Genomic DNA, 13,182 nt, shown 5'->3' with positions numbered 1-13,182 from the left:
GAATGGTTTAAAAATTTGGGAAATCGCGTAAACATAGCCGTCGTAACGTCCGATTTTCTGTAGACTGTTTTTGTGCATAACATTAGGACCCGAGAACCCCCTGCTAGATTATGACCACTGCCATGTCTAGATAGCTCATGTTACGAGCTTCGTTTTAATATGTAGTTCGTTCGATTCCGATGCACGGTTTAGGAGAAACGACCGTTTCAAGTAACGGCGTTTCGTGAACGAAACTTTTCCCCTCGCCTTACTTTGAAACATAGGTTAAAGACCAAAAAGGGTTAATTAATGTATGAAACATTTATGGTAAGTGTGTTAGGCAGTTGGTAAGACACTCGCGAAGGAATCGCTTTAAAACTCGTAAAGGTTAAATTATTAAAAATGGTGGAGCCGAGGGTACCCGAGTGACTTAAGCGAATCAGTGAGCGCAAAACGAGCGTTAGAGTCTAAGTTAGTTAAAGTATAGATTTACAAGTGACTTTGGTTTAATTCCAACTTACTTGTTGTTTATAGGTTACCAGACTCGTCCCGAGCCATTCGTAACCCCCAGTCGCTCAGGCAAGTTTTCTACCCGATATACTGTTGTTGTGATGTAAATATATGTATATGCATTATCTTGTGATAGTGCATGATTGTTATTAGCAAATTTTGCGATATATTGGAGCATGCTGATATGGTATATATGCATGTCTGTTTCGTAATCTGGTTATCTATCTGTTGATTTCAATGCTTATAGTTGCATAATACCTATGCTAGAAATAAGCAAGTATTTGCGTATACCCTTAGTATAGGGGATAAAAGGTGAACATATTTCTAAACCGGGAGTCGATGTTCCCGAGTATATTATATATATATATTTATATATTTATATATATATGGATATAGTTTTTAAAACTATGGATCGAATAAGGTTTATTCGATACCTTTATTTTACTTAATTGAATATTAATTTGAGTATTCATTCGAGGGCTTAAGACTCAGTTTATTTTATTATTTGAATATTATTTGAATATTCATTCAAGGGCTTATGACTCAGTTTATTTTATTATTTGAATATTCATTTGAGGGCTTATGACTCAGTTTATATTATTATTGAATATTACTTGGATATTCATTTGAGGATGTATGACTCCTTTATTTTATAAATATTATTTATAGTATTCATTCGAGGTATTATGACTCCGCTTATTACTTAATAATATTCTTTATTGTATTAAAGAATAAGGTGTCGATAATCAAACTTATTTTTGATTATTCAAATAAAGATATTACTTTCGTATAAGTATATCTTTGATTATTTGTTATTCATTCAAGTATAAGTTTTCCAACTTCTACCTCAATTATTCTTATGGGAATATTATTTAAATAATAATATTCAGATATTTCTTTCATATCGGGACTGATTTAGTTTAATAAATCAGTATTACTCCAAACATTCTTAAAAATGTTTTCGAGTCTTCAAAATGATTTTTAAAAGTTAGAGCGGATCCCAAAACTTATTTTTATATTTAAGATCTTCCTTTCAAAGGGGATTTAAATATTCGCTCAAAACCTGGGGAATCCGGCTCAGTGGTGTATTTTATATTCGCAACGAGGTTGCTGTTTTGGTAAATGAATTGATTACTTACCCAACGTTCGGGAAGTAAGTCCATCTATTGAGTCGGCATAAGCAACATGGGCTCAGTGGGCGTCCATGATAGTGTAAGTGGCTCAATGGGAGTCCATCAAATGCATAAGTGGCTGAGTGGCAGTCCAGCATAGGTCCTAATGCGGCCAGGGTGATGACCAGTGGGGAATTCGTCCATCTACTAGTAGAAAAGGTTACTAATGGGTATCTTTGCCTGATCAGCAAGATATCTGGTTTATGCCAAAATTCTTTTCCTTTCCAAAATTCATTGGATGTTTCAAACTTTGTTCATACTTTACATAACAGAGGTTCCAGGAAATGTTTTAGAGATATATATATGTGGATATATATATATCGGGACTAAATAAAGTATCTCGTAACTTTATTTCATTCAATAATATTTCAAAGATTGAATCTATTCAAATCTTGTCTTGTAGTCTCATCTATGTGATGAACTTTTGAAACTGATTATAACTTGAACGGTGGTAGTTCAAGTAGTATTGGGAAAGATATAAGTATATTGGGGTATTTGGTAACCTCATCTTTTAAACTTATATCTAATTAATAATTGTCTTATGAATGACAAAGATTTTCAGAAAAACGTTGAGACAAGGTTAGATATATGAGATCACCTTGCAACGATATTTTTTTATATACAGTTATACACTGGGAGTTTGTGTATATTATGCATGGAAGAGGACTTCCAATATTTTGAAAAGTATATATGTATATATACTGAATATTTTGCGACTTCATCGCATTAAGATATCAAACTTGGTTCATTTCTTTTGACCAAGACTTTCATGAGTATTATGAGTAGGCTCATATATTGTTAATCATTATACATATTATTTTGGTGGGCTTGCTGCTCACCCTTGCTTTCTTCTTTCATCACACAACAACAGATAGAAAAGATGAACAGAACCAAACTCCCGATTCGCAAGCGATTAGGAGACGTTCCGCAGATTTCTAGAAGCATCGATGCCGCCGTAGCTGAGGTAGGAACTACCAATAGGCTAGGCTTTCAACTTTTGATGGACCAGATTTATTTATATTTATGAATTGTAATAATAGCAAAGAAATGTAAATTTATTCAGAAAAACCTTTTAAGGTGTATTGGCAGATAATTGTGGAATAAAATGACTTGTGGTTATTTTTGGATGTTCATCTCTGAGACTATAACGTGTGGTGTGTGTGTTTATAGTGGGGTCACAGTACAAAGTAGTTGAGTAATTATTAAGATTGGGTGTTATTAAGGGAAATGGAACTCGTGACGACCCGGATCCCCGACCCCGGATCTGGGGGTGTTACAGTTATCATCAAATTTCTATGAATGATAGGGATGTGCCCAAGATAGCGTTCATAACTCCGAAGGGGACTTATGCTTACATTAAAATGCCCTTCGGACTGAAGAACGCTGGAGCCACATTCCAGCGAATGGTGAACAAGGTCTTTAAAGAGCAAATCGGGAGGAACATGGAAGCATACGTGGATGATATGATAGTAAAATCACTATTCCGAGATCATGCCGAATATTTAAAGGAATGCTTCGAAACTCTCCGAAAGAACAACATGAGGATCAATCCGAACAAATGTACCTTCGGAGTCTCTAGTCGAAAGTTTCTCGGGTACATGGTCAGCGCCCGGGGAATAGAGGCGAACCCGGAGAAGATCGAAGCAGTTATCAATATGGAACCTCCAAAATGCATCAGAGATATACAGAAATTGACAGGCCGGCTCGCCGCCCTTCGGCGTTTCATTTCCCGGTCAGCTGAAAAAGAACTTCCTTTCTTCGCCGTGCTCAAAGGGTCAAAGAATTTTGAGTGGGGGCCCGAATGCCAAAAGGCGTTCGAAGAAGTAAAAGAATATTTGACGAAGGCACCACTCTTGATGAGCCCCGATCCGAAGGAAACTCTTCAACTTTATCTAGCTGTGTCCGACAGAACTCTGGGGCCGTCCTTGTGAAAAATTATGAAGGTAATCAACATCCTGTGTTCTACGTGTCCCATGTCCTCAAGGACGCAGAGATAAGGTACCCCAACGCCGAAAAATTTGCATATGGGTTGGTTATGGCCTCCCGAAAATTGCGATATTATTTCCAAGGCCGGACGGTCCAAGTCACCAGCCAACCTCTGAAGAAGATTTTGACTAGGCCCGAAGCCTCTGGGAGAGTCGTAGCATGGTCCATCCAACTCGGGGAATTTGATCTCGAATACGTTCCCCGAACGGCAATTAAGGCCCAGGCTTTGGCCGACTTCATGGTTGAATGCACATTCTCGGGTCCGAAGGATCTTTCGCCTGATGAACAACTAATCCGGATCCCAGGAAAGTGGAAGCTTTTTGTAGATGGGTCGGTAGCCGGAAAAAAGTGTGGGGCCGGCTTGATCCTCTACAGCCCCGAAGGATTTGAAATATGCCAAGCCATAAGGTTCGACTTCCCCTTGACAAATAATGAGGCCAAATATGAGGCCCTCCTCGCAGGGATGAAGCTGGCCCGAAGCCTTGAGGCGAAGCACCTAAGGGCCTTCAGTGACTCCATGTTGGTCGTGAAATACTTCACAGGGGAATATAAGCAAAGGGACACCCGAACCAAAGCCTATGCCGCCAAGGTACGCGAGGCTTCTTTATCATTTGAAACCTTTGAACTAAGTCAGATTGGCAGAGAGAACAATTCTAGGGCAGATGCCCTTTCTAGGCTAGCTTCGGCCGAGACACGAAACTTAAATGGTTCTATTTACCTGACCGAAGCCAAGATGCCTTCGATCGAGAAGAAAGAATGTCTTGAAATTCACCAGGGAAGCAACTGGATGACCCCCCTCAGGAACTTTCTGGAAAAAGGCATTCTACCACCCGACCGAAAGGTTGCGCTGAAAATTAAATACAGAGCATCGAACTACACTATAATCAATGGGCGGATGTATCGCCGATCAGTCAGTCAACCCCTTCTGCGCTATTTGAACAACGAAGAACATCAACAGGCTTTGGAGGCAGTACACGAAGGAATTTGCGGCGAGCACCTGGCTGGTCGGTCGCTCGCCCTTAAAATTCTCCAACAGGGATTCTTCTGGCCCACTCTGAGGGCAGACGCCATCGACTATGCAAAAAGATGTGTACAATGCCAGCTGTTCGCCACTGTCCCGAAACAGCCTCCAGAAGAAATGACCTCTGTACTAAGCCCAATTCCATTCGCCGTATGGGCCGTGGATATAGTTGGCATACTTCCCACTAGCACGAAGCAAGCAAAATAATGCATAATCGCCATCGACTACATGACCAAATGGGTCGAAGCCCGTCCTCTGTCAACCATAACCGAAGAAACCGCTAAAACGTTCTTCCTGGAACAAGTCATTCTCCGGTTTGGCATTCCAAAAACTTGCATCTCAGATAATGGAACTCAGTTTATTGGAAACAAATTCCGCAAGTTTCTGCACCATTTCGGAATTGAACAGAAATTTAGCTCAGTCGCCCACCCGGAAGGAAATGGGGCAATCGAGGCGGCGAACAAAGTGATATTTCGGGGAATCAAAAAGAGGCTGGGCGAGGCAAAAGGAACGTGGGCGGAAGAACTCCCTTGGATCTTATGGGCCTACCGAACCACCCCCCAGACATCAACGAGAGAAACTCCTTTTAGAATGGCCTATGGCACCGAGGCCCTAGTTCCTGTTGAGGTAGGCTTGGAATCATACCGAACCGAGACCTATAATGTGGAAACTAATAGCTTCGGGTTGAAGGAGAATGTAGACTTTCTAGAAGAAGAAAGAGAAGCTGCACATCAAAGAAACATGAGGTATTTACTGCAAGCGGCACAACACTATGACTCCAATGTGAAAAAAAGGTCCTTCGGAGTAGGAGACCTAGTCCTAAGGGAGTTGGCCGCATCCATGCCGGCCAAACAAGGAAAGCTCCAGCCTAATTGGGAAGGACCCTATAAGGTGATCGAGGTCGTTCGTCCGGGAACCTATAAGCTCGGAACATTGTCAGGCGAATCAATCAAAAACACTTGGCATGGCAGTCTCCTTCCAAAATTTTATCAGTAGGAAATTTCTTAAAAGTTTGTATTTGAATTATATGTGAAGAATGTAAACAATTTGACTAAATAAAGATGCATTTCTTGTCAAAATTTCTTTATTTATACGTGTTGCGGCCGACCGAGTATTATCTGAGGGTGATCCCGAAGAAGGTAAACCCCTCGGCCGCCGCCCTTGTCTAATTTGTTAATTAAAAGACATAAGGGGCAATCGCCCAAAACTCGAACATCACTACACTATTATGACAATTTAAAATTGGTAAACACGAATTAAGGGCCTTATGGGGCAATCCTGGAATAACGCCCTATCATTCATCTTCCCTTAATCATTAAAAAGGCCTAAGGAACCTCTGTCCCGGGGCGATCCAAAGAAGAACATGGTCCTTCGGCCTCACTCAGGTATTAAAAATTAAACCAAAAACCAGGTTTAGGGGCAATCCCGAAGAAGACCTCCACTTGGATGAACGAACCATGACGTGCTGATCTAGGGGCAATCACTGAAAGATCAGCACCCATGTTCCCTCGCCTGAATTCAGTAAAAGGATTAACAACCCGAACTCCCCTTCGACCTTTAACCCTTGGGGCTGTAAGGGGTAGTAAGGCAACAATTCATTAAAATCATTAAGGCGAATAAATAAGCCGAAGATACGATTCATTTTATTCAATTCATCAAAATCGTTAAGGCGAATGAATAAGCCGAAGATGCAATTCATTTTGTTCAAATTAGCAAAATTGTTGAGGCAGATAAAGCCGAAGATACAATTCGATAAGATCATTGAGGCGAATGAAGCCGAAGATACGATTCATTTTATTATTAAAATTGTTAAGGCGAAAGAAGCCAAAGATACAATTCATTTTGATTATTAAGGCAGATAAAGCCGAAAATACAATTCGATAAGATCGTTGAGGCGAATGAAGTCGGAGATACGATTCATTTTATTATTAAAATTGTTAAGGCAAAAGAAGCCAAAGATACAATTCATTTTGATTATTAAGGCGGATGAAGCCAAAGATACAATAATTAAATGCAGTTAGACAATGCTGATGAAAAGCAAAAGATGCATTAAAATATAAAACCCCGAAGGCTAGTTAAATTACAAAAGCCCGAAGGCGAGAATACCAAATACAAATGCCAATTATAAAGAGTACCGATTACAAAAATAGAAATACAAGAAGACGAACGAAGAATGCCGCTGCAAGAGTTGGGTACGACCATGGAAACACCAACGGAAAACTTTGCAAAAAGATCATCTTCCGTCATGTCAAGCACCTCAGTGCTGAGGGTTTAGGCTTGAGGGTCTTCATCCAAGAGCTCTTCGTCTTCGCCAGAGGAGACAGGAGGGACTTCGATTGCTGGACGGCCGATAGGATCCTCCAGGCTGTCGTCCAGCAACTGCTTATAATCCCAGTTTAGGCCATGGGCCTTCTCCAGGACATAATCAGCGCCGAACTGGAAGCAGCGTTCCTCTGTCCGGTCCAGCTGCTTCTGCTTCTTCCGAAGCTCCTTTCGGGACCTCTTCAGCTGGACGTTCCGGTGGGAGATCCTCCAGTTCGCCCTCTCCAGTTCAGTCTCCAGCCAAGATCTGTCCCCCTTCAGCTCAGCGGCTTCGACCTCGTTCTGGGCTTTCACCCTTACAAGTTCCTCCTCGGCCGTCGTAGCCCTCCTCTCCAACTCCTTCACCTCGGCCATGCGAGTCTCCATGTCCTTAACCTTATCCTCCACGGCTGCGGCCCAAGGAGTGGCCTGCAAAAGGACGACAAAAATATTACTAAAAGATGCCAAAAGGAAAGAGATGGAAGAAAAATAGAAAGATTAAAAAAAAACGTACCAAGGACAGGAAGGACAGAAGCTCCGTGCAGGCTTCGGTAGCAGAGGCCGAAGCAAAGGTCGGAAGATCGACAGGGAGCTGAAGGCCATGGCATAGGTCCGAAGCCACCTCCTTCGTGGATTGCCGGGATGGGTACACAGTATGGTCGGACGTGAGCACGCCCCACCCCGGGAGATAAGAGCGTACAATCCCCTCCTTGCTCCGGGTCCTCTTGGAAGGGTTCCCCTCTCCCATGTACTCCAGATCATCCCCCTCCTACGCCTCAGAAGCCGCTCGAGATTGACGGGGCGACAGAGGCTTCTCGGTCTGGGCCCTATCGCCTGTGCCCTCCGAAGGATCGGGCGTAGCCCCCTTATCAGCCACCTTCTTCGCCACCGCCTCAACCGCCTTCTTCTCGGCCGCCCTGGCCTTCTTCCTCTCGATCAAGGCCTCTCTCGAAGACACTGAAATATAAAGGGGAAATAAGTCAGTCCGGGCATATATAAGCAAATTCATAACAAGCAAATATACAGGTGGTGGGAAAAAACTAAAGAAAAGATAAGGAAGAAGTTTTGTTACCCCCACCCCACAAGCTGAAGAGCCAATCCTTGTCCCGAAACTCTCCGGGACCCAGCTTCTTCACATTGATGTCCACTAACGCCGTGTAGTTCTCCTTCTCCTCCAAGGTCAGGCTCGGCATGAGAAGCAACGCGAGATTCACATCTCGCCAAACCGACATGGCCGCCAACGTTGGACCACTCACATAACACCAATGAGTGTGAGTGGATTTATTGTTCGAATTTGGTCACCGTCCAATCAGGTCGCCCTGCTCGACGGATGATGGTGTAAAAACCAGAACTCTTCGGATTCTTCCGAAAATCATAATGGTACCAGAATAGGCGAGTGCTGGGTGCGATCCCAGCGTGAAGACACCTGTTCTGAAAACAGTTAATATGGATGAACCCGTTCGGGTCCATCTGTCCGAGGGCGATACCCATCTGGAAGAAAAGGTGCTTGATCAGCTTCAACGGTGACACCCTCAAGCCACACTTGAAGCCCGCCTCCGAAATCCCTACGGCGCAACCTCCATATCCATCCGGCACGCCGGAAGTGTCGTAGATTCTTTCACCCTCCCTCGGTGCGTACAGCCAACAAAGCCCTCGAGGGACAGAGTAATCATCATACATCTGAACTACGCATCCTTTCGTCAGTTCAGATCTATTATTGGATGCGGGATAGTCGGCAACCGAACCATATAGGGCCCGTCCCGTCCGCTCGGGGCGAATGGAAGACGTTCCCACCAAGCTGTTCGACAAGGGGTCCCAAGAATCTGGGGGACGGTTTGCTCGGTCCATGTCCCTGTATCAGGAACAGAGTGACATTAGTCCATGTACTCGGATTAGCAGATATAAAAGAAAAAGTAAAAACCCGAGTACACGTCCCAGGACCGAACGAACCAGAACCCTGGAGGCTGCTCCTGAGGCAAGCCCTCCCGAAGGATGTTCTTGCCTACAGAACCTTTCGCAAACATCACTCCAAACCACCTGTTTACGCCCTGGGTCGGCTCCCGAAAGACGTTCTAAAACCATGAAATTCCGAAGAACGTTCTTGGTCAGAAAATGCCTCGCATGCCATCTTTAAACCTGTGGGGCCTCCTCAAATTGGTAAAACCCAGAAACCTATATTACCTACCCAGAAATACCCAAAAACCCCAGAAAAATGCAATGGCACACGCACAAAACCCAGAAAAACCCCGTGAATCCAGAACAAAACCACTAAGTCCATATGCAAACTCCCTAAAACACAGAAAATTAGAATGCAAATTCAAAACTGGAAAACAAGAAAGAGACTTACTTATTTTGGAGATGTTCTTGGATTGAAATGGGATGATTTGGGAAGATGGAGTTGCTGTTGCCCGTGATTGGAAGATTCACCGCGATCTGTCACTGTGTATGGGGGAACTAAAGTGATAAAAAGAAAATGAAACACACAAATGGGCTTATATAGGCGCCTAAAATAAATTTAGAAAAACGACGTTTTGGGGGTTTTTGAAATGGACGTCCCAGATCAAGACGGTTGACATTCAAACGGCTGAGAATCAGTCATGGAACGACGTGCCAACAGCTGTCACATTAATGCACTGCAAGTCCCCACAAGCTTGCCACGTGTACGACCGAAGATCGAGGCGGGATTGAAGCGATCGCCCTAGGGTTTCTTCACCCCAATATGGGCCGAGACTGGTGTCCGTCGGCCGGCCCGAAGGCCTAGCCGAAGGACAAAGACATGTTGGTTATAGGCCCAATAAGGCCCATTGAACAAAGGCCCAATAAGCGGTTAAGCTACTGGGCCGAAGGACCTCTAGGCCCGCGTAACGAAGGCCCACGGAAGCCCAGGCCGAGGCCCACTACTCGCGGACCGTTGGACAGAACAAGGGACATAACGCCCCATTTTCACTCCCTCCTTAATGACTTGTAACGGATGAACATTCATGGCAGGATTGGGTATAAAAACCCTTGTGAAGTAAGACAAAAGATATACACATTCTCAACACTCTGCTTCTCTTGTATTACTACCCTACTTTACAGCCAGATTCTGATTCTCACACCGGAGGTGAATCGGGGGTACAAACCCTCACATTCTCTTCACTTTCAGGTATGGCCGAAACCATCTTCACTCCAGCCGAAGCCTGTTCACGCGACCGAAAGGATCTGGGCATAAGGATCTGGGCGTAACAGTGATTAATTGCTTTTTAATTTTAGTGTTAATCATTAACTGGTACATGTGCTTATCTGTTTGTTACCTGTGTTTATCTGCTTGTATAATAATTAGTTTTACATTTTTTTTATTTTTAGTCCCTGTGTTGTTGCATGTTTTTTTTGCTAATAGATTTAGGATATCTTTTGATTAGATTTATCACTTCCTCGTTTTTCGTGCATGTATTGCTCTTTCAATACATCACTTCTGTCTTGCAACTGTTCACTTCCTCTTCCATCTCTAACTCTTCAGTTCCTACTTCTTTTTAAACCCCCTTTCTTAATCTTTTCATTTTTCTTCATTCTACTCCTTCACTCTCTTTTCAAAACCTCTTCTTTTATCTCTTAACCCTAAAACTTCCCTCTTCCATGGCTCGTCGTTCGAGATCCACTGCTAACCAAACCCCGACCGCTGATCCGTCTGGTTCGAAGCGTTGCCGTGTTGCTACCGTTGTTTCCGAAGCATCAAGTGAAGCATCTCCTGATTCGTTCGACAGACATGCAAAAGAAAGCGGCTCCAAAATCTTAACAAAGCCTATTCTTAAGGAGCAGATTTGTGATATTGAGTTATTGACCCGAGTTGGAGTGTATGAGTTGTTCAAGTTCCAAGGGTGTGAATCGTTGTTATCACCGGAAGAAGTTATCTACCCAGAGCTTGTCCGTGTGTTCTATGCAAATTTTCAATTTCTTTCAGAAGGCATTGTGTTTTCCAATGTTCGAGGAACTCCTGTCATTTTCAAGGCTGATGCTCTTTCCAGAATTGGAGGTTTGTCAGATCAAGGGGTGTGTCCTTTCACAACACACCAGGTGTTTGTTGATGTTACGGGGCTTCATTATGAGGACAGCTCAAAGCTATTGTTGGCGAGAACTTTGTTGATGTTTCCATCAAACCATCGGTATCAGATTTAACTCCACTCTCTCTTTTGGTTTTTAAACTGTTTCATACGAATTTGTTGCCTCGTAAAAGTGGTCGAGATCGAATCACTTTTCAAGATTCGATTTTAATTTCTATGTTTGTCAAAAAGGTTCCTTGTGATGTGTCTTCCCTGATTATCAAAAATATGCACCATTGCTCGACTCATGAGTCGATGCATTTTTCTTATCCTGCACTTTTGTCTAAAGTGTTTCGGTATTTTTGTGTCTCTGTTTCTTATGTTCAATCTGAGAAAATTTGTACGTTGTTGATTTGTCTGTTTTAACAGCAAATAATTTGTTTGTTTCAGAGTCAAATAAATTGCTTTTTGATGAAACTCATAGGTACGTTGCTGGACTTCCAAAATCCCCAAACTATGCCTCAGACCCCTTTGATCAGCCTACAAATACTCTGCTTAATTCTTTGTTGATTAAATTAAATAAAAATTCTGCCGCTTTGGCTAATCTTAATCAACATTTTGCGTCTGTTGAGACTTTGGATTCGCTAACCTCACAGGTTAGTATGATGCATGCTTCGTTTGAGTTATTTCGTAAGTTTGTTTGTTCTTCCTTGGATTCAATCAATGAAAAGCTATCTGTTTTGCATGCTTCTGATGTCAAGTTGGCCAAAACAATAGACTTTGAGTTTGGGACTCTACAAGAAGGGATGATTTCCTCGGCCAAGGCCTGGGAAAAAGAGTTTGTAAAGTTATTTTTCAAGCTTGGGTCTGAAAACAAAGTTTGTGTCACAGCAGCTGTCCGCTATGCAGGACAAGAGCAAGATTGTACTGGCATAAGAAACGTGATTGGATTGGCGATTGTACCTTAGAAGAAATCACAGCTCCTCAGCCACTTCCTGCCATCCCTCCGCCTTCGGTTTTCGGCAATGACCAGAGAAAAATACAAAGAAAAGATCTTTGACTGGCTTCGTGAACGGGACGGAAAGGCACCAGCTCAAGATGCTTTTGATAAGCTCTTCTTAGAATATGGTTTTGCTCCTGTTTTTCCGATCTGCCAAGGATAAAGCTTCGGGATTGGGCAAAGGAAAAAGGGAGGCTCCAGTCAACATTGATGATGATTCAGACTAAGCCTTTTACGATGATGAAGGGGGAGAAATTCTGGATGCATGTTTCTGTGTTTTTGTTTAAAGTTTTAAGACTTGGGTTTTTCTATGTGGTTTCTTGGTTTTAAGACTATGATGCTTATGCTTTTGTGTTTCAGACTAAGGTTGTTTGAGGTTGTTTGATGATTGATGAATGATTTTAAATATTTTAAAAGACAACTGGACACCCTGGTTGAATGGGTGGGGTTGTTCTTTGGGGTTTCTTAGTTTTGTAATTGAGATTGTCTCATTTGTGGGTTTCATTCTCATTATATGCATACTGTCTCATTCATCCTTAACATATCTTATTGTCTCATTCACAATGTTGCATTCATAACATACTTGTTATATTCTGTTGTTGCTAATTTTCTACCTCCAGGAGCTTTAAGTGTTTTTGATAGGGGGGGCAATTTGTCATCATCATAAAAGGGGGAGAATGTTAATTGTTCAGGTTTCTGATGATAAGATCTTTCAACAACATAATGCAGATAAATCAGAATGGAATAATGCAACAAGACTGATTCAACATTGCTTATCAGATTGCAGCAGAGTCTATCCCGCAGGTTTAGTATTAGGTTGTTAGGGTTTGTGTAAATCTTATTTATCTGGATAAACCTTATCTCAAACAAACCCACTCTATCTTATAAACTAAGGTTTGAATCTTTAAAGACTTATCATTTACTTAGTTTATCTTTTTCAAATAACTAACAGATTAGTTTCAAGTCTCATTCAAATATTTTCAAACAAACTTATTTTCAAATCTGTTAGAACTTTGCCTATAAATTCAACTCATTATTTCAGATTTGTGGCTAACGCTTTCACGTCAATTCTTCATCATCTGAAAACTCCTTCTTGTTCTTTATATACCCGAGATACAATATCCAGTAAACAAGAAGCCTAGTTTGAGTTGTGAACTTTCATATTATATTCTTGTATTTGAAAGGTGTATTATA

At 42.2% G+C, this 13,182-nt stretch overlaps 1 protein-coding gene across 1 annotated transcript; it reads left to right on the top strand.

Moving 5' to 3' along the window:
* The first annotated feature begins 3,696 nt into the window (after nt 1–3,696).
* LOC141660708 (uncharacterized) lies at nt 3,697–4,875 on the top strand. Its single transcript, XM_074467697.1, has one exon. The coding sequence runs from the start codon at nt 3,697–3,699 to the stop codon at nt 4,873–4,875; it is 1,179 nt and encodes a 392-aa protein (XP_074323798.1).
* Nucleotides 4,876–13,182: the final 8,307 nt, after the last annotated feature.

The sequence above is a fragment of the Apium graveolens genome, chromosome 5 (assembly GCF_009905375.1).
Source record: "Apium graveolens cultivar Ventura chromosome 5, ASM990537v1, whole genome shotgun sequence".
Taxonomy (NCBI): Eukaryota; Viridiplantae; Streptophyta; class Magnoliopsida; order Apiales; family Apiaceae; genus Apium; species Apium graveolens.
Note: the sequence above shows the minus strand (reverse complement) of the source record. Positions and strands in the feature narration are given on the sequence as shown.

Coding starts and splice junctions, on each gene's coding strand:
- LOC141660708 (XM_074467697.1), top strand. CDS start 3,697: ATGGCCTCCCGAAAATTGCGATATTATTTCCAAGGCCGGACGGTCCAA.